The sequence below is a fragment of the Cryptotermes secundus genome, unplaced genomic scaffold (genome assembly GCF_002891405.2).
Source record: "Cryptotermes secundus unplaced genomic scaffold, Csec_1.0 scaffold613, whole genome shotgun sequence".
In the NCBI taxonomy this organism is placed as follows: Eukaryota; Metazoa; Arthropoda; class Insecta; order Blattodea; family Kalotermitidae; genus Cryptotermes; species Cryptotermes secundus.
Genome location: NW_019731226.1, coordinates 254,718 through 275,854, shown reverse-complemented (window position 1 = coordinate 275,854; position 21,137 = coordinate 254,718). Strand labels below are relative to the sequence as shown.

General features: G+C 37.8%; 3 protein-coding genes across 12 annotated transcripts in view; 2 read left to right on the top strand and 1 right to left on the bottom strand.

Moving 5' to 3' along the window:
• The window catches only part of LOC111866576 (ATP synthase subunit O, mitochondrial), an 8,317-nt gene extending 4,142 nt beyond the window's left edge, over positions 1 to 4,175 (bottom strand). The window contains exons 1-5 of the mRNA XM_023855652.2: positions 4,111 to 4,175; positions 3,868 to 3,912; positions 3,389 to 3,499; positions 2,458 to 2,590; positions 1,872 to 1,984 (exon numbers count right to left, since the gene is read on the bottom strand). Coding sequence (XP_023711420.1) covers positions 1,872 to 1,984; positions 2,458 to 2,590; positions 3,389 to 3,499; positions 3,868 to 3,912; positions 4,111 to 4,137 — 429 coding nt within the window. The 5' untranslated portion in view covers positions 4,138 to 4,175. The remainder of the gene's footprint in view (positions 1 to 1,871; positions 1,985 to 2,457; positions 2,591 to 3,388; positions 3,500 to 3,867; positions 3,913 to 4,110) is intronic.
• A 578-nt stretch (positions 4,176 to 4,753) lies between these two features.
• LOC111866575 (7-methylguanosine phosphate-specific 5'-nucleotidase) lies at positions 4,754 to 15,430 on the top strand. Of its 5 annotated transcripts, none has more exons than XM_023855647.1 (8): positions 4,754 to 4,779; positions 6,156 to 6,231; positions 6,752 to 6,850; positions 8,617 to 8,686; positions 10,479 to 10,701; positions 13,867 to 14,110; positions 14,576 to 14,692; positions 15,089 to 15,430. In XM_023855647.1, the coding sequence occupies exons 1-8, from the start codon at positions 4,769 to 4,771 to the stop codon at positions 15,188 to 15,190; spliced, it is 942 nt and encodes a 313-aa protein (XP_023711415.1). In that variant the 5' UTR covers positions 4,754 to 4,768; the 3' UTR covers positions 15,191 to 15,430. The 5 variants fall into 5 exon arrangements, with proteins under 5 accessions (XP_023711415.1, XP_023711417.1, XP_033608219.1 ...); XM_033752328.1 differs by lacking the exon at positions 4,754 to 4,779 and adding an exon at positions 4,818 to 5,034; XM_023855650.2 differs by lacking the exon at positions 4,754 to 4,779 and adding an exon at positions 5,086 to 5,208.
• A 3,957-nt stretch (positions 15,431 to 19,387) lies between these two features.
• The window catches only part of LOC111866574 (transmembrane protein 39A), a 74,583-nt gene continuing 72,833 nt past the window's right edge, over positions 19,388 to 21,137 (top strand). The window contains exons 1-2 of one of the 6 annotated variants that reach the window (XM_033752327.1): positions 19,434 to 19,521; positions 19,616 to 19,687. Coding sequence is in view for 3 of the 6 variants with exons in the window: in XM_033752325.1 (XP_033608216.1) it covers positions 19,478 to 19,687 (210 nt within the window). In the remaining 3 variants the exon portion in view is untranslated. The other 5 variants (XM_033752325.1, XM_023855643.2, XM_023855644.2 and 2 more) reach the window with 5 other exon arrangements.

Here is a 21,137-nt window from a genome sequence, read left to right as displayed (position 1 = left end):
GTAGAAATCCCTTGCACTTGTCTGTCAGTTACCATCCTCCTTGCATTCTTACTATGCCTCCAAAAGGGATTCTTGGAAATACTTGTGGTGGTGAGACTGTGCAGCTTTTAGTGCATTAACCTTCTGAAATACAATAGTTTGTCCTTCACGAACTTTATAAACCATTAGTTGGACAAACCCTTCTGCAATTCTCAGAATCACTTTTCCTGCAGCCTGCTAATTTATGTCTGCGTGAGACCTCTTTTCTTCTGGTGTGTTGGAAAATTGTCTTTTCAAAAAATATTTCTACTAAAATTTTAATATCAATTAGCTCTAGAAGTTGAAGGGCCACACTTTGTGGTTATTGGGGCCGCATGTTTGACACGGCTGTTCTAGAGCTTTCAAAGAAGTGTGATGTATTGTCTAATATTTCTTTATGAGTTACAAAGTCAGTGTCAGACTGTCATATATTTCCATATATATCATTTTATTTTGGGTCTCGGGAGATGTATAAACCCACTGAGCCAATATTACTTTGTGAGTAAAAGGCATCTATGTCACTGTGACTTTCAGTATCAGTGTCGGACTGGCACTCTTTTAGACTAGTATTATAATTACTTTTCATTACTCTTTTGCGAGTATTACTAAAAGGTGAGAGTGTCGCTTTGTTAATCAACATAATTTATTTGATTCAGCTGGAAACCCCCCTCCCCCAAGATGATTCTTCAATCGCACAAGGTGAATATCATGGTCAGTGGTGTTTCTTGGGGAGGCAAAGTGCATCTGGGGCCCAACTGAGTCGACTGGAGGTGAAACATTCACAACACTGGCCAACCAAAGGGAAACAAAGACGTGTGTTTCTCTAAATAAGAAAAGCAGGAGCATGCTCTTCTATTGTAAAAAGGGTGGTGTCGCTCTGTGTGAGGTGGACTGTTTCGAGAAGTGCCACGCACATCAGAGTGTATTGTAAACTGTGAAGTGACGCAGTTCAAACTCATGTACAGCCTGAACAAAATATTATTGTATATAGTGTGATTATATTTACAATATCACCAAGTCTCAAGGTTGAAAAAATAACTACAGGTAAGTCCTCGTGAATTTCATAACATAATAAAGATTACAGTTTGCATCTCATGACAAAATAATCACAGTTAATTTTTGTTTGTAAAAATTGCTCTTTTGTGTATATGTAGAAAATTTTGTCTTTCAGGTTCTTTTTAGTTCATATTTCTATGTTGCATAGAACAGAAAATATGCAGTTTTTTCTGAAAGTCTGCAATGTTAAAGACTTAGGGCCATTTAAAAGTCTGTACGTTAAAGGTAAATTAAGCACCACACAATGGAGACATGCAGAGGAGTTCAAATACAACTCCACGCATTCTTAATCACAGCACTAGATTGAGGAAACATTATCATCTTTCAAAACAGTTCTCCAAACCCCACATACATTTTTAACCATTTCTAGGCCAATTTAATTGCTGGTCCATTTAAATGCCACTGGGCTATGTAACTTCAACTACTATTATGAACTACTACTGTAACCTCAAAAGAATTACAGTGCCCTAGCAAGCCACAGATTAATATAAAATGTTTTTATGGCTGTGCCATCTATTAACATATTTATTTAATTACTTTAAACAGCAAATTGACTTCTAAGCTTCAACCACATCATATCAAAGCAAGCCAAGCAGAAACTGCCTCTTCAATTCACTGACTGGAAAAAGGTTAATGAACTAGTGTTTGTGTGTGAGGTGAAATTGTGATTGTAGAAAATAACCTCAACCACATTGGTAATCACAAAATATAATTTTGCACTCATATTTACCATACATAATGTTAACAAGTGTATGGGGTTTTCTAGAGTGCTAACTACATACTGTGAAGTCACAAACCTTAGCGGTAGTTACTTCGCATGGGACCTCACCACGATGGGCTGCCATTATGGTCTGAAATGAACTGATGATTCCATCCAAACTCTTAAGGCGACCATTCTCAGCCAGGAGTACTACAGAGTGTGAGAACTTCAGTTATTTAAATTAACCTTGTAATGAATATTTCATCAATTAACCAAACTTCATAAATCATTATGCTACATTATTTCAATTGCTGCCAATGTGAGACCTGATAACTGTGAGCAAGGTTTCAGCACAGGGTGTAGACAGCATTCATGGTCTACTGTAATGGACAAGCCCATGGTAGTTAATCATTACATCTAATACTGAGGAAATGTTATGTCTCAAAGCAGATTCATTCACATATAAGCATAACTCTTATTACATCTTGTATGCATTCACATATAATCAGACACTTCAGTCAAATTTAAACCTATTGTGGTACTTGTCTAGAGGGATGGGGGTCCCTGACCATGATGTGAACCTGATACCTCGCAAACATGAGGCAATATGCACTATTATGGAGCCGGCCTGTCTGAGCAAATAAGCTTAGGAAAACCTTGAGGCAATTTAGACATATACTTGCCCAGAAGATTTGAAGACTGAGAAGACAACGGGAATTTAGAAGCCACTTGTTTCAAGCCTTCAACCTTCAGCTGGCGCTTCAATGTGGGATTCTCAATAAATTCACGCAGCTTCACATCTGTTTTTAGCGTACTCTGTATAACATAAGTTGTGAAAATGATGAACCAGCAAAGAAACATTACATAAAAGAATTGTTCTTACTTCTACAAATTTAATTCTAGGATTAATGTAATTCTAAATTTATAATGAGACACCTCCATGGTGCATTGTCCAACAGACAACAGTCACTCAGCTGCTCAAGAAATGCCCCCCCCCCAATCAAACTGAAAGGTTCATTACCACGTTTGGAAGACCCTATCAGTTGACATGATCCTGCTTAAATGTCCACACCCTCACATCTTAGTTTCTGATCTACTCTAATCACCTCCATCTTGATATCTTAAGTAGGCTCTTCCCTTCAAGTTTTCGAAGTAAGATTTTGTATAAGTTCTCAGAAAACCTGCTATATGTATGAATGTTTTTATAAACTCAGATCTCACTCTATGATACTTAAAGGCATAACTTTACAATAGGATCATGCATCTATGTCTTTAAACTAAATTATATTTAGTTACTACCATGACCATCCTAACCATGAATGTGGGTTCAATTTTATGTTATCAACCCAATGAAGTTAATCATGGAACTGTAAATTTTTATCTTCTAAAATAATACTTTCTACAAAATTTTATATTACAATTATTTAAGTTTTAGATACTGTTGCATAAGGGTAATTTCTGTAGTTATGACAGAAAGCTTATAAACAAATACAGGTTCACAGGATCTGATTCCAATACAAACAGTAATAATCATTCACCAAACTATTAAGTTCAACAAGAACTATGACACGCAAATTTTCTTGGTAACAATAAATGTGAGAGTACAGAACATACCTTAAATTTAACAAGTTCTTTCTCTACAGCATCTAGCTGTTTCTGCTTGCTGGCAGCAGAAAAGAGTGCAGTAGCATATCGTCCTTCAAGTCCAAACACTTGAATAGGAGGCTAAAAATATAATAAATGTGCAATGAATATGCTATAATATCTAAGTGCTTCTATGTGCTAAAATGAAAATTTTAAACAGATATTTAAAGCTTCTTACTTTATGTCCGACATAACGTCTTGGTGCAATTCGATTTGAAGTACCCACACAAATATAACTTGTTAATTCACAAGTATTTCTCAATTATAAAACGAATTAATAATAATATTGCGACTTAAAAAAATAAGTTATCGTCCCAAGGTAAGCTCAAGAGTGCGTTCAACGAAGAGGCGGGGTGCATGGCTCGAGCACTCAGTGTTTGGTCGATCAGTTAGGTTAACAATTTTGCAGGCCGTCAATACATGCTCTCCCCACACTTACATAAACTTACTTTTACTAACTGCTGCTGAACAGACGAAGTTGAGAAAGCCCTTGCCTGAAACATGAATACACAACATTCGACAAATCCAGTAAATACAAAACAAATCAGCTTCAATATATTTATTACTTTTCTGCTGCAGCAAACTTAAAGGACATAACTCATGTATTAGGTTATATGAAATATCAAACATGATTCCCCATAATTATTTACTCTACAGAACACCGGGGGAGCACTAAAATGAAAACTACTCACAATAACACGAACTCTACATGTCGCCATTTTCTCGATGCAGGACGGAGAGGGAAGAACGGAAGTAACGGATACGAAGTATACGAACGATACGAGGCATGCCAGAACCGAGATGAGATCGATGCTTATTGGCTAGCTGGCTAGACCGGGCTAGACACTCCACGCCCTCCACACTAATACATTAATACATTAGCGTGGTACTACGGCGGAATCCTGAGGCGTGAGAATGTGCCGTTTTTTAAAGCCGTGACCACGCTTCGGGGTGGCGTATTCGCACGCCTTTCCTACACGCATGTAAGTCATTTTGCAATGTAAACACTGGAATGTTTGAAACGTATTACACACCTGGGGTCGAGTTTCCACGTGATCATTTCAGTCGCTGTACGAAGATGTGCGGTACTGTTGTTGAAGCAATAAAAATTGAGCTGTTGCTTGCTGAAAAAAATTAAAATTTTGGAAAGTTCCGAAGAAAACGAAGGTGGTGGGTTAAAAACTGGATTGCTAAGTGAGAAGCGATTGGTCCATCAAGAACACTCGGATGAACCTGTATCAAACAACCCTGAAGATTTCTGACTATCTTGTATCTTCCTCAATTCTTTCGAATAAGAATTCCTTAAATTCTTAAATTTTGAAGCAATTGGACCGAAGCCTTCAACTGATAATGCAGCAACAGTACGTTTGATTGCTGCAGTTCGCAATTCACGATTTCTGTAGTCGTCGGAATTTGTGGCGTACAAACACGGTTCACTTTGATAAAGCTGAATCAACCGCATGGTGTTATTCTGATTTAGCACCACGCTAATGTAAACACCGCATAACTTTTCATCTGTGCAACTGCCAAATTAGCATTTTGGATGGTAATATTTCGAAACGTCGCATACTTAAAATAGAGAACAAACGTGTAGTTACTATCGGTTTCTATGAGTGGTAAGTTGTGTAGTATCAGACAGACAGAAGGTGCATGTAGGTAGCAGTAGGTCCTTGTGTCATACCTGTGGTATTTGACACCATTCTGAACAATGTCGGAAGTGACATAACAACTGATGATAATATACAAAAACTTGGACAGACGAAATATTTTATATTAACACGCATTTGGCAGTTTGTTCGAAATTTTATTCCTGATACCATCTCATTTAATGGATGTTATGCATGTTATGTTAATGCATGTTATCGAGTGTTCTGCTTCTTGCATGTTCAGGCAGTAGAAGTACAACTGTTAATGATTACAGATTTTATAGCTGTATCTTCATAATTTTGTTCCATCACCACAATAGGAAGTGTGGACACAATACTTCCATCGCTTCTTACAAACTTTTTGGCTCATAAGCCATCATTAGGTATTTGACTTTTTACATTCACCTGTATTTGTCTGCTAGTATTCCTACATTGGCCAGTGTTTACATACTGGAATGCTTTTTTTTTTGGTAATATGTAATGCCATTATATACAAAAAGGTGTGTCACCTTAATGATTATATATTAATTGTTAAAATGTAAATAATTAAAATTAAAATTGGACATGTAGAAAAGGCTTTCTTATGTTTTGTCTGGATGTAGTAGTAGTGTGTAAATTTGTCTCTTCTTTGGATGTATTTCTTGGTGTTCTTCCTGGTCTTGTGTTGATGTAGTATGTACTACTACATCCAGAGAAAATGTAAGAAAACATTTTATATACATTAAATTTTAATTTTAATGCTTTACATTTTAACAATTAATATTTATTCTTAAAGGTGATATGCCTGTTTGTATATAATGGCATTACATATTACTAAAAAACCAGTATTCCAATATGTAAACACTGGCCAATATAGGAATACTAACAGACAAATACAGGTAAATGTAGTCAAATGCCTGGTGATGGCTAAATGATCCAAAACATGTTGTAAAAAATGATGAATATGTAGTGTGTTTGTATTTCCTATTCTGGTGATGGAATAAAACAGAGATTTCTCATGCACAATATGGTGCTAAAATACAATATTTATGGCTGTATCATGTTTACTGATGTATAGAATGAATTACTAATAGCCTATTCTTGATTTTCAGTCTTCAGGCATTTCGTGAGGAACTTATAAACAAAATGAAGGAGCTAACTATGGGGAAAGTTGTGAAACTTGAAGATGTAAGTATCAGTCCAGTGTTTTCTGTAAAGCAGAATTACATAGTGAGTATAGGGTCATATAGTTGCAATGTCAACCTTTTTATGCAAGTCTGACCTTGTGGTTAATTTTAGTTGACTTAAACTTTAATTTATGTAGGCCTGAATCTGCTTAGTTGAAGGTTTTTGTGGTATAGTCTCCAAATTTATGTAGTTCATTTTATTTAATTTAATCACACAATTCAGATTCGCATATTGTCATGTTCTAAATTTGTGATTTTTATAACTCTTTTTTCACATTTACATGTAACTTTAAATTTCCTTGTATTGAGGACTCTGGTTCAAATCTTGGCCACAAGACAAACTGTCCCTATTGAAGTTTTTGTGTTTTCATCAGTTCGTCAAAGGGTGTATTAACATAGTGTCTTAAAATTAATGTACATCATTTCCTGTCTGCTCAATATTGCCTTGTATTCATGAAATTTTGGGAATTCAGGACAAGGCACTATGGCATTTTGCTGACTTAATGTACTGTGGATTGCAGGTTCAGGTATTACTGTCGGATTCGGTGCGGATTCGCGATAGGTCTCGTGTGGAGGACATGGTCAACAGTCTGGTCCGTGGAGGCAAGGAAAAACTGCAGGTTGGCAGAGCAGGACAACTTAACTGAAGTATAATGTGGCCATGGAAAGAAGCCTATGTGGCCATGGAAAGAAGCCTCATGGGAGCTGGCACCAATGAAGCCCAAGGCATAGCCGTTGCTGCCTGTTGTTATATGCTGCTGTATATTCCTCTCAGCTGTATCACCCAGCATTCCTGTCGGTAGAATGGCTAGACATCTGGGAAATGTGAAGGAGGAAGGGTGGCAGCTGGAGGGCAGCATGGAGGGGTCATTCCATGAGACTTCTTTCTGTTCCCTCAGAGTAGTTAAGAAATCAGTCTAGACTTGAATTGGGGAGGTTCTTGGTTCAGATATTGGCCAGGTTACCAGCTCTCTTGTCTGAGGCCTTTCATGATTTTCTTAAGTCTCTCCAGGGAAATGTCAGGATGGTACCTCGTTCAAGCCACCACCACTTCCTTCCAAATCCTCTTCAGTTCCCTGTTTGTGTTCCTGCAATGTGATGCTGTATAGCAGCCATGTCAAACATGCGGCCCCCATAGCCACAAAGTGCGGCCCTTCAACTTTTAGAGCTAATTGATATTAAAATCAATATTAAAATTTTAGTAGAAATATTTTTTGTAAAGGCAATTTTCCAACAGCCCAGAAGACAAGAAGTCTCACACAGACATAAATTAGCAGGCTGCAGGAAAAGTGATTCTGAGAATTGCAGAAGGGTTTATCCAACTAATGGTTTGTAAAGTTCGTGAAGGACAAACTATTGTTATTCCAGAAGGTTAATGCACTAAAATCCGCACAGTCTCACCACCTCACATATTTCCAAGAATCACTTTTGAGGCATAGTAAGAATGCAAGGAGGATGGCAACTGACAGACAAGTGCAAGGGATTTCTACTTTAAAAACTAGTGTGCAACCCCCAGCCAATGTCTAATGGGCTGCTAGCAAACTTTCACTGTTATGACCATTGAGACAAGATACACCTTCCTACTAGTCTGGTAGTCTCTTGTACATTGTCATTCAGTTAATTTTCACACAGCAACAGGTGCTGATGTTACATTGTGATGAACGTATAAAGGTTATAATTAAACATTAAATTATCAACTACGAGTTTTCTTGTATATGTACAGTAACTTTTAAAGGGCAATGTCACTTTAAAAAAAAACCAATAGCAAAAAAAGAACTATTGAAAGTGAGCACTGTGTATTTCAAGAAAAATGGGAAATTGCTTATTCCTGTTGTGAAATAGAAGGTAAAATTACATGTTTGATTTGTGGGCAAAATAGTGTTCCACTTTAGGTAATTATATTGAAATTATTCCTAAATAATAAATGGAATTAAATTTCCTTGTATCAAATTCTAATGTATATTTCTATTTTGAAGTGCGGCCCTGGACTATTATTTATAGGGCTGAGGTGGCCCTCTGTACAAGTTGAGTTTGACATGCCTGCTGTATAGTCTCAATGCTAAAAGTGTTATTGAATAATTTACAGAGAAATCAAATTTAAACCCTGCACTTAAATGGAACCTAACTGATTGTTTTAGTGATGTTTCTTTCGCACCAGTTTATAGCAAAGCATCACTCTAACTTTATTAAACTCATATTATTATTTATCAGCATTTATGTTTAATGGTATAGTGATAATGTAGACTGTGTGTTGTAGACATAATTATTTTAAAACGTTTTCCATTTCTTAAAAATTTGAGAATCACAGATCACATAATCTGTTCTATTCGTAAATGAGATGGCAGAACTTTTTAGTCAAACTAACATGGTCTTCTCCTTTTTTCAGATGATCTCAGACTTTGACAGGACCCTCACGAAGCAGCACGTGAATGGGAAACCAACGTTGTCTAGTTTCTGTACGTAGACAGATCGTTAGCCAAGTTGTTGCCTCAGAGTTGTGCCAGTAAGGGGTGGGTAAATAAAAAAAGTATTACTGTGACAGCAGTCAGCGATCAGCAATCAGAGTGAATGGGAAACCAACGTTGTCTAGTTTCTGTACGTAGACAGATCATTAGCCAAGTTGTTGCCTCACAGTTGTGCCAGTAAGGGGTGGGTAAATAAAAAAAGTATTACTGTGACAGCAGTCAGCGATCAGCAATCAGAGTGTAATGAAAGGACAATTTTGATCATGCTCGGTCTCCTTCATTTGGTAGTTATTTGACTGGTCAAGAACTTCACTGCTTGTTGTGATTCTAAAAAGTTCACAGAACTGACAACTGAACTTTTGTCTCAAGCTTGTTCTGTTGATTTCACATCTTCAAATCAAGAAGGATGGTATGATTACAGTTCTCCAGACTCCTGTTAAAGAAGTACCCAGTTTCATTTTGATCAGATGACAACTTAAATGGCTGAGGGTTTAAGAGGATTTCCTCTCCATCATTATGATAATCCCTTTAAATTGTGATCGAAATGTTTACCCACTTACCATTAAAAATCATGTTTCTGTCTTATCCAGCACTGTGTAACCTCTGCAGTTAGACAGTGTCAGTAAATACTAAGAATCAACAGCATCTTCAACAAGTTCTCTATAATCTTTATGGCTGTGTATCACATTGCAGCATGGTGCATAGTCCAGCAGCTAAATGTTCCATTTTTTCATTACTGTTACCTCTGAGTTAAGATCTGGCCCTAGCCCACAGCACACCCCCAACTAATACAAGTTCTGCCAACATGAATGTGGTTTAACACAATTCTTAGAGCGGGGCTGGTTTTTGACTAATGTGATTAGTTTTCCAGTTTAATTCGTTTCTCCATGATCTCCCCATTGCAAAACATTATTCATTAAGGGAAATTTATGTCCTATTAACATGATTTCACCTTATGTGAAATTTCTCAAGAACATGTCTGTCATGCCAGTCAGGGTCTAGGTATACCAGGAGATTTAAAATCCCCTTTTTGCAGATGATAAAAGTTAATGAGTAAATTAATATGATTTCACTGTTTCTGTAAACATTCAACCAGTTATTGCAGGTGGCCTGTTTCACAAAATTCACTATACTAGATGACAGCTATGTATGAAAATATGCAATTAGCAATTTTAGTACAGTTTTTCTTCTGTTTGTCTTCCCATATTTGTTTAACTTTTTTTTTATTAAAGTGGGCTGGTAGGGTAAAGACCTGGCTATGTGAGAAACTGAAATTATAAGAGACCATGACTACTACATGGGGCCAGAATAGCTCAGTTGGTATAGCATAAGGCTAGAGGCTGGTTGGCCAGAGTTTGATTTCTGGCAGGGACATCCAGACCAGCTTTGGGTCCCACCCAGCCTCCTGTCTGATGGGCAGCAGAAGCTCTTTCCGCAGAGGTAAAGCAGCCAGTTCATAAAGCTGACCATTCACCATCATCCAGTGCCAAGGTCAAGAATGGTGAAGCTATACCTCCATTGCCCCATATGTGTTCATGGTGTGGTGCTTANGGAGACGCGGCCGCGGAATTTAAATGACCGCGCCAAAGGGTTAATTGAGAGCAAGTCCACTACTCAGAAAGGTTGAATACTTTGGGATGGTTGCAGTAAAGCAGTCACAGAATTTTTATTGTACTCCATTATGTACTGTGGGGATACTCCCAGGAGTGGAGGAGGAATGGATTGTGATCTGTGCTCTGTTTTTAAGTAACATGACAATACCCATTGTCTTATAATGTTTCAGGTATCTTCAGCCAGTGCAGGCAACTACCGAGTGGCTACAAGGAACAGGATGCAGCACTGTTCCAACACTACCGGCCTATCGAAATTGACCCAAATATCAGCCGGGAAGAGAAAGCTAAGCACATGGTAGATTGGTACCAGCAGGCACAAAAGCTGCTTCGTGGCTTCGACTTCCAAACAGAGGAGCTGGAGGAGGTTATCAGGAGAGAGGGTGCAGAACTCAGGTACCTTTGTATAAATTCTCCTAACTGTATGCTATCTGTCTAGACCAAGTAAGTGCTCCAGATTATTTATTATTTATTGATGCTGTAGATACCTCAGACTGTAACACCAAATGTTAGGATGATTAGTGAGCAATGATTTGGAAAGATTGTGAAAGGATCTGTCATGGCACTTCTCTTGTGGCAGTGATGGAAATCATTAAAGCCCTCAGTCAAGATTGCCTCTCTCCAGGTTGATATATGAACCTGGGACCCTTTGAATATGAAGAAAGCATACGATGCTCTAGACTCCAATATTTAATGCCCTTGCAGTTGAATCAGTTGTAGGGTAGAGATGGGCAAATTCATTGGTGTTTTCTTGAAGCCAGTTAGAATGTGAAGGAATGAAGGATAATACACCTTATGGCCAACAAAATAGTGAAACTTTACGCATTCATGGCTGACGTGTGTTACTCTTACAGCAGCATTTACGAATTAAGAAAGTATTTGCCTGCTTTCTTAATCGACAACGGAAGATTATTTGCTGAATACTGAGTGCACATTACATCAAGCTTGGACAAATGATGCAATTTCTAGAAGTGAGAAAAGGCTCAAAATTAATAATTATAAATCATACTATTTAATTTTGCTTGCAGTTTGGAACTTTCTGACCCTGATTCTGTGGATATAAGTGGAGCATGGGAAACTTTAAGACAGAATATCAAAATTTCAGTCAAAGAGAGTCAAAGGTATGAATTGAAGAAACCATGGTTTGATGAAGGATGTTCAGAACTCTCAGACGAATGGAAAGAAGCCAAATTTCAGTGGTTGTAGATCCAATCAAAATAAATGAGGATAATCTGAACACTGTAAGGCATGAAGCTAACAGGCATTTCAGGAACAAAAAGAGGGAATATATGAAACACAGAATTAGTGAACTTGCAACACACATTAAGAAGAAGAACATTAGAGGAATATATCAAGGAATAAATGAATGTAAGAAGGGTTACCAGCCTAGAACTCCCTTAGTAAAGGACAAGAATGGTGATCTGCCTGCACATTCCCACAAATTTTGAATAAGTGGAAGAATTCTCTAAGCTGTTGACCATACATAAGTTTAGTGATGTTAGGCAGATAGAAATACGTACAGCTGAGCCATTGGTACTTCAGCCTGGTCCTTTTGAGGTTGAAATTGCAATTTCAAAGCTGAGAAAATATGAAACTCCAGGTATTGATGGAATTCCAGCAGAGCTAATTCAAGCAGGAGGTGAAGCGTAATGTTCTAACATCAATGAACTCACTAATTCTCTTTGGAATAAGGAAGAATTTTCTTACCAGTACAAGGGGTCTATTATTGTACAATGTATAAGAAGGGTGATAAAACTGACTGTAGTAATTGGTGTGGGATATCACTGTGACCAACTTCATGCAAAATTTTATACATTATCCTGTCAACATTAAGTTAGTATGTAGATGAAATTACTGTGGAACATCAATGCTGTTTTTGATGTAATAGATCAGCTACCAACCAGATTTTTTTTGCATTTGTCAGATACTGGTGGAAAAATGGAAATATGGGCTACAATCAGATATTCAAATACTTCCAGAAAGTCAGTGATTCAGTTAGGAGGGGAATGTTGTACAGTATTCTCATTGAGTTTGGGGTACCCAGGAAACTAGTTAGGCTGATTAAAATGTTTAAATGAAATGTATAGTAAAGTCCATATAGGTAAACATTTGTCTGATACTTTTCCTATCCAGAATGGTCTAAAACAAGGAGATGCTTTATAGCCATAGCTTTTCAACTTGGCTTTATAATATGCTATTAAAAAGGTGCAAGAGAAGCAGCTGAGACAATAATTAAATGGGACACATCAGCTTCTGGTCCATGCTGATAATGTAAATGTGCTGGAAGATAATATAAATACCATAAGAAAGACGCAGAAGCTCCAGTTGACATTAGTAAGGAGGTTGGTCTAGAAGTAAACACAGCATAAAGTGAATGTATGGTTACATCACATCACCAGACTGCAGGGGAAAATCAACATAACGCTAACTAATAGAGCCTTTGAAAGTTAGGCAAAGGTCAGATACTTGGGAATGGCAGTACTGAATCAAAGTTAGATTCATGAGGAGATTCAGGGCAGATTGAAATCATGTAATGCATGCTACCATTGAATTAAGCACATTTTTTCTTTATATCTGCTGTATAAAGCATAGAAATTAAAATACACAAAACTAATTTTGTCTGGGTGTGAAGCTTGGTATCTGACAAAGAGGAACATAGACTGGGGGTATTGGAGAACAGGGTGCCGAGGAGAATGTTTGGACTGAAGGGGGATGAAAGTGTAGGAGGTCGGAGAAAACTGCATAATGAGGAGCTTGTAGCATGTGATGTTAAAGAGTGTAGTGTGATTTTCTGTGAGTATGTGTGAGCGTATATACATATACATACGCAAATGGATTGTACACTGGCAAAGAGAGAACTGGATGATGCAGTAGTCCAAGGGGGATTGTAATAGCAACAGATTCCATCAATCCTAACTTCCCCCTGTACCAAAAGAACAGAATACTGTATTAATGTGGCCTTTGAAACTCTGCTTGGTGAGGTGTGGGAGAGAGAAATAACAGTGCCACTCACTCGATCCGCTGCCACCTACCTTACCATCATCATGTCCCTTCTGGGTTTTTAGAGCTCGTACTTGAACTGTAGCAAGGCTGTGATCTTAGAAACAATATCTGGTTACCTGAAACTGCCCTCAGATGAAGGTTAGAAGTAGAAAGTAGTGGCAGATATGCCAGCATACTTGTGTGGTGGTTCTAGCAAAGGTGAGGTCTAGTATGGTATAATACACTGCCTTACCCTGTCCAGAATGATACCATGTAGTGGCCATGCCTGATGTATAGCAGAAACACATGGCTGAAGCATTCTGCCATTTAAAAAGGATAGTACTGTAGAAGTCTGTCACGTGCAGTTAGCATTTTATGATTTGGCATGAAATTCTTTCTCTCTCAGGCGAGTGATGCCTTTAGAGTTCTGGTCTAACCATAAACCTGATCAAAAACAGGTTTCTCCACAGTACAGACCCTTTGTCATCCCTGTCTGGACACATTTTTAAACAGAAATGTGGTCACAGAACTGTTCACAGTATTAATGTCCAAGATGGCTTATTTTCTTTTTGTTTCCAGAGAAGGTACTGACAAAATGTTACAGTCACTGCAGGCAGCAGGAGTTCCTGTTCTGGTATTCTCAGCAGGTCTGGGGGACTCTGTCTCGGCTGTCCTCAGGTACCACAATGTACTTTTCTCCAATGTCCACATCATCTCCAACTACCTGCGGTTCGATGGACTCCAAGTGAATGGATTCCAGGGTGACATCATCCACTCATTCAACAAGAATGAACATGCTATTGAGAAGTCTGACTACTTTCAAGTGAGCACATCAGACAGTTTAGTGAACAAGTTAGGCACATTTGTTTGTAAGTTTTTGTACAGGGTATCCTGTGACATTCTTTAATGTTTCATTACCTAACTGTTTTGACACATGCTGTTCACTGACAATGTTCCTTAACATTTTACTGAGTATCTTTAAGTTGGAGTGTTTTGATGTTTTGCAGCTTCTGGTTACCTTTCTGGTACAGATAATCCCGAACATTCTATAAGCAACACTTGACAAGTTAGGGGCAGTTTGGTACAGAACCTTCAGATGGACTGAATCATTACCTAATCATTGTTCATAATCATCTTTCCATAAAATATGATATAACCACTGTAATTGAAGTAAGGTCATAAACTATCTCAAGAATCACATACTGTGCAGATATATGCAAGTTTAGTTCTCTACACATTAATTGTGTCAACTGAATGGCTGCTCATCAAATATCATTATTTGTTAAAGATTCTGGCGGGTCGGAACAATGTCCTGCTGTTGGGTGATGAAGTGGGGGATGCTGGTATGGCTGATGGTGTCCAGAATGCTGGGACTGTTCTGAAGATTGGCTTCCTGTATGATCGCGTAAGGAAGGCTGAGAAATATCTGTGGATACTGATTATTTTTTCTTCATGACATAATGTTACTAGAGAGTTAGTCACAGTATCTGTGTAGAGAACTACCTTTCGGGATGTGATGCCACATCGTCACATAGATATTTACCTGTATTTTGGAGGAATGTGCTGCCTCTGTCTTCAGGGCAGCTGCTAGCAAGTATGGCTTGCTGCTTGCTCGACTTTCTCTTTGACCCTAAAGATGGTAGCAGCACATTCCTCTGAAATGTTGATAAACTTTTACTGTACTACATGTCATCACATCGTAGATCTTCACAGATCATTTCATCTTTCATAGTCACTGCCATCAGATCCTTAACACTTACACTATCCATGTCATGTAATGTGTGGATGCATTTTCTTGCAGGTGGAGGACAGATTGGAAGAGTTTTTGAAACACTTTGATATAGTTTTGATTGATGACCAAACCATGGATATTGTCAACGGGATACTTGACTTGGTTCCGTAAACATTGGATCTACCTTGTATGCTTCCATTACTGATATATCTGAAGTCTGTCATAGCCTGTTGCCAGTCTTTTGTGTTGACACTTTGCAAGACTCATCACATAGAAGTTTGTGGGGCACATATATACTGACTGATAGAAGAATGGACACTTGTTACAGTAATTCTTTTTAGTTGCAATACCGGATATATGAGTCACTGTGTGAACTTCTTTTGTAAATGTCGACCCATCAACTTATATGCCATACTCNTCTTCAGGGCAGCTGCTAGCAAGTATGGCTTGCTGCTTGCTCGACTTTCTCTTTGACCCTAAAGATGGTAGCAGCACATTCCTCTGAAATGTTGATAAACTTTTACTGTACTACATGTCATCACATCGTAGATCTTCACAGATCATTTCATCTTTCATAGTCACTGCCATCAGATCCTTAACACTTACACTATCCATGTCATGTAATGTGTGGATGCATTTTCTTGCAGGTGGAGGACAGATTGGAAGAGTTTTTGAAACACTTTGATATAGTTTTGATTGATGACCAAACCATGGATATTGTCAACGGGATACTTGACTTGGTTCCGTGAACATTGGATCTACCTTGTATGCTTCCATTACTGATATATCTGAAGTCTGTCATAGCCTGTTGCCAGTCTTTTGTGTTGACGCTTTGCAAGACTCATCACATAGAAGTTTGTGGGGCACATATATACTGACTGATAGAAGAATGGACACTTGTCACAGTAATTCTTTTTTAGTGGCAATACCAGATATATGAGTCACTGTGTGAACTTCTTTTGTAAATGTCAACCCATATGCCATACTCACTCAGTTCACATTGTCACATGTGTCATGCACCCTATTTTTTGTTGTCAAATGAAAAAGAAATAAATCCCTGAACGTTTCATACATTTTTCACGTTTGAGGTTCTTATGGCTATGACTGTGAAATTGCTATCTTGTGAGACATGATGTCACATAGTTTGGTAAAGATTTACTGACATTTGGGAGGATCTAACTACCTCCATCTTATTTGTCAAAGCAGCAAATAGAGCACTTTGCTGGCTCTTTGCGCCATGTAGTATGTTCCTATGAAACTTCTATGGATCACACAGTGTCACATCCCAGGAAGTGGTACTCTTCACATTGAAGGTCATGTCAACAAAAAATACCTTCACCAAAGTCACTAATTCGTGATGTCTGATCAGACTTTCAGTCATAGANCCCTATTTTTTGTTGTCAAATGAAAAAGAAATAAATCCCTGAACGTTTCATACATTTTTCACGTTTGAGGTTCTTATGGCTATGACTGTGAAATTGCTATCTTGTGAGACATGATGTCACATAGTTTGGTAAAGATTTACTGACGTTTGGGAGGATCTAACTACCTCCATCTTATTTGTCAAAGCAGCAAATAGAGCACTTTGCTGGCTCTTTGCGCCATGTAGTATGTTCCTATGAAACTTCTATGGATCACACAGTGTCACATCCCAGGAAGTGGTACTCTTCACATTGAAGGTCATGTCAACAAAAAATACCTTCACCAAAGTCACTAATTCATGATGTCTGATCAGACTTTCAGTCATAGAGATTTAGTTGAACAGCCCTGCATTCACAGGGCTCTCCTGCTGCCAACCTGAGATTTATCAGCAGTGTTCAGATAGTTGAGCTAACATGTAGTTTGTTAAAGTGTCCTTGCATTTGGGTGTTTCTGGTACTGTACTTCCAGTTCTTTTTCGAAGGTATATTTTGTATTTCAACAGTTCTAAATATTCATATGACATAGCAAGTTTTGGTCTGAAAGTAATTGAATATGCTGACGACCGTGGGAAGTGTGATGTGTACAATATATCACATGATCTTTGTGATTGATAGGTGCTTTGAATTAAGATACTTCTTACTCCAGACTGATTATACGAGGGGGTACCCAAAAGAAACCAAATTTTTTTTTAACTTATTTATACAAATTTTAAACACAAACCTTCAATCCCCTTCAAAGTACTCTCCACTTACACTAATACACTTGTCTAGTCTTTTATTCCATTTTTCAAAACATTGTCTAAATTCATCTTTTGAGATGCTTGACAGTGCCTCCGTCATTTTTTCCTTCACCTCAGCAACATCAGCAAAACGCTTTCCTTTCATGTCTCTTTTCATTCGAGGAAACAAAAAAAAGNCTTACTTTCTGAAGCAACGGTAGTCGGCTTATCGACTCAGGAATGTTAGCTCTATGCGCTCATAGCGGCAAAACGTGGTGCTACAAAAGCTCTGCGCACAAAAAAATTAGTTCGGTTTCTTTTGGGTACCCCATCGTATGCTATTGCTACATCGAAGCCCAGCATTCACCGAGAGTTCAGAGGGCCCCAGCCCCTGGCAGTGCCTAGTAATTTTCCGTAATTCTTGAAAGCTTTCTCATCATCTGTAGGTTGAATTTTGGAATGATGGACTAATAAGGAAATATGGCAATAAATAATATATTCTCCCCCCACCATCGCATTTCTGCTGTAGGCTGTAACATTACTCATGTTCATCATTGTATGTAAGAAAACTGTAATGAACACAGGTATTAAATTAAATTGCCAGTTCAGATTGGTATATTGGACGAAAATATAGTATTTCAAGAAATCACTGAGATCTTTTCAACTACAGCATACATTTCACTCTGTAGGTAAATGTCTTACTATTTATCAGAATGTGACTTAATTGTAATTTAATGTAAAGATGACTTCTCTTGTGTTTTGTTGTGTCTGATTGAAATTCAACTGCAATTTTTAACCTTTAAACACCGGACTTCTGAAATGGTGGTAAGCTTGAGCTGGCCGGAGTTTATTTAAATGCCCGCTGCTTGGGCGCGTTTAAATGCCCATTGCTACTCTGCCTTTAAATGTCCGTTCCTGTTAGGGCGCTAAAACAGTTTTAAGCATTGTGTTTAAAAATGCTGTATCTAACACAATTTTTATGATAAATGGATGGAATTAACTTTGTTTGTATCAGGAAAGTACATAGTGTCGCGTATTATAACGGAAGATTTGAAAATTTTTATACAAAGAGTTATATGCTATTTTCAGTTTTTTTCTTTTAATTTTTATTCATACTGCAAAAATGGTTTCCCAGTTCTTCACAGAGTTGTTCTGCATTATAAATTCATTTCTGTTTCTAACACTAATACAAATTATGTTTAAGTATTGTATTGTAACTGTGAAAGTCAGAATACTGAGTTGTATTGATCTTATTATTTATTATAAAACACAAAATCTCAAACATATATAATGAGATAAAAGTAAAAAAGTAAAGCTATCCCTGTACCAGGCCGCGAAGGCCCATAGGGGTGTGAGACGTTGAGGGTCCCACACTATCTAGACAATCGGCTCAAAGATGGCGGTAAGGTTGTCAGCCTTACACACCGGCCTCACTTTACTCCCCAGAAAAATTATTTAATTAATTTCTGGTACTCATTTCTGCTGAGTAAACCCCACGGCCTAGTGCGGCTGGAAGGATTAGGTCAACTGAAAAAATCCAGTGACCTCGTCAGGATTTGAACCAGCAACCTTCCAGCTTGTAGCATAGTCCCTCAACCAACTAGGTAACAGTTAAAATCTTAAATTCACCAAACATATTTTTACAGGATAATCTATTATTAACACCTTCAATCACTCTTAGACATTTTTTCTGAACTTGAAATACAGCTTCATTGTCCTTATCAGCTTTAAGTCCCCACCCCACACACAAATAATACCATATTTCAATATAGATTCAAGCTTGGTAAAATTTCCTAATACAGGTAGGCTGAGTCACGTAAGGATTTGATCAAATAAAGAGCCTTTTTGATTTCTTGGCATACATATCAAGTGTGAGTTGCCCAGCTTTTTTTTTATTGCTAGTGGGGTGGGAGTAAGTCCCTCATACTGCGGCCACTTCTGGCCTATTGTACCAGTGAGGGTGATTGTGGAGCAATTAGTGGAATGAAGATTGGCAGGGGAAACTGAAGTAGTCTGAGAAAACCTGTCCCAGCGCCAATTTGTCCATCACAAATCCCACGTAATCAGATCCAGGATCGAACCCGGGCCGCCGCGGTGGAAAGGCAGCGACTAACTGCTTGTGCTATGGCACGGCTTAGATTCAGTAGGGATCATCAGACAACTCCATCATTTTGTTAACGTTGCTGAGGTTGGTACTGTTGACGTTCATGTGGCTGCATGTGTGTCTGTGTGTGTGTGTGTGTGTACGTGTGTGATTCTTTTGTTTATTTAATTCGTGGAGCAACGTGGATGTGAAGTGATGCCAGTGGACTGTCAAAATGAACCCATGGGACAAAGTTGTAGGAGATGACAATAGGATTATGTCAGTGTTTTTGTTAATTCCTGCAATTTTGGGTATAGCGGCGGCATGGAGTGTCCAACGATGGTGGAGTAATACGCTACCTCTACATTCACAGGCTGTCAGTCGTCGAAGAAAAATCGTTCGAGATCCAGCAGCTGGACGTCGGCCACCAGTACTGCCGCTAATTGTAAATGATCATAAAACTTTGCCACCTTAATTAAAATTAAGTAATTCAGGTACTCCGCCGAAGTGGCCAGACTGCAGTAATAGTGGTGCCTTCCTAAATCGGTTTCTCAAGATTCCATCTAAAGCTTAACAGAAAACATATGAGGGTAAAGATTAGTATAATATTACTGGTCCTTCCATGTTTGTGATGTTATGTATTTATTGATTTTACAGTAGTGCTGGCTTTGAGGAGGGAACTTAGGGAAATGTGCCACATAAGTACTTAAATTTGAAGTTTCACTGCAGAAGATTCCCAGAATTCTCCAGAAACGAATATTTTCCATTATTTAAAAATGTGACGATATTAGGGGAAGCTTATTCTTAGTAAAAATTGAAGGGAATATCGGTACATGCATTTCAGTTTTACATGTTACCAGTACTAGCGAATTTTGTTTCGTAGATGGCTCCCAGAATTATTTTTTCTTTTGAAAAATAATGTAAACAAAATATGTTTTAACCTCATTTTGACTGTTCAGCGAGACTTCTATATTTCAAAGGTGGTAGTGATTTTGTTTACAATGTTGGTAGCGTGACATAGTAAATAAAATGCTGTAGTAGAAGCGTTAGAATTGTGACTGTAGTAGTTTTTGTCGGAAGATGGAATATTTGGATTATTTAATGTGGTGCTGTGAATATAAACACATTGTACTCGTTAGTACCAATGTTTGATATACCTTTACATTTTTCTTGGTGCAATTTCTGAACGAGCATTTATTGCACCACAAGCTGACCAAACAAGGTCAGTTGGCAGCTAACCTATGCATCGTTCACTGGTTTAATGAAAAAAAGAAAGGTGGTGGGGTAACCTTCAAAATACGGTAACATGTAATTATACAATTTCTTTATTAGAGTCCGTCACAACAGTATACAGGTCAAGGCTATAATTAGCTTGGCTACATGTTTCGGCTATTAAAGCCATCGTCAGGCAAACAAAACACATGACTACCACATTCACACACCACAGAACTGCAATTACGATAGTAAAGCTGGACATTTGATAATACATTATAAAATATATGGTATAAAAGTACAATGAAGGACAACTTATGAAAACGAAAGTTATGACATAAAATAAGGTTAAAACGCTTCACGTGATATACTATATCATTAAGTCAGTTTGTTGCAATTTTGTTATATTCCCCCGGACATAATTGTATATTCAAACTTGTATACATGTAATAAACTGCTTGGAGGCCAATGCTATAGATGTAGTATAGTTTTGACATTAATCTGAAAATGATGTGAGAATAATGATATTAAGTTTAATGTGATTAACTGTTGATTTTGGTGTCGCTGATATAGTTTTATTGTTTGCTTACAGGCACCACCTGGTGCCTCATCTTACAATGTATTTGTCCGTTCTGTAAGGAATATAGATTGCAACTGATTTGGTGATGTATATTATTAGTGAA

Coding starts and splice junctions, on each gene's coding strand:
- LOC111866575 (XM_023855647.1), top strand. Junction 6,851..8,616: donor GAGGCAAGGAAAAACTGCAG/GTTGGCAGAGCA, acceptor TCCTTTTTTCAG/ATGATCTCAGACTTTGACAG. Junction 14,693..15,088: donor TTGGCTTCCTGTATGATCGC/GTAAGGAAGGCT, acceptor ATTTTCTTGCAG/GTGGAGGACAGATTGGAAGA.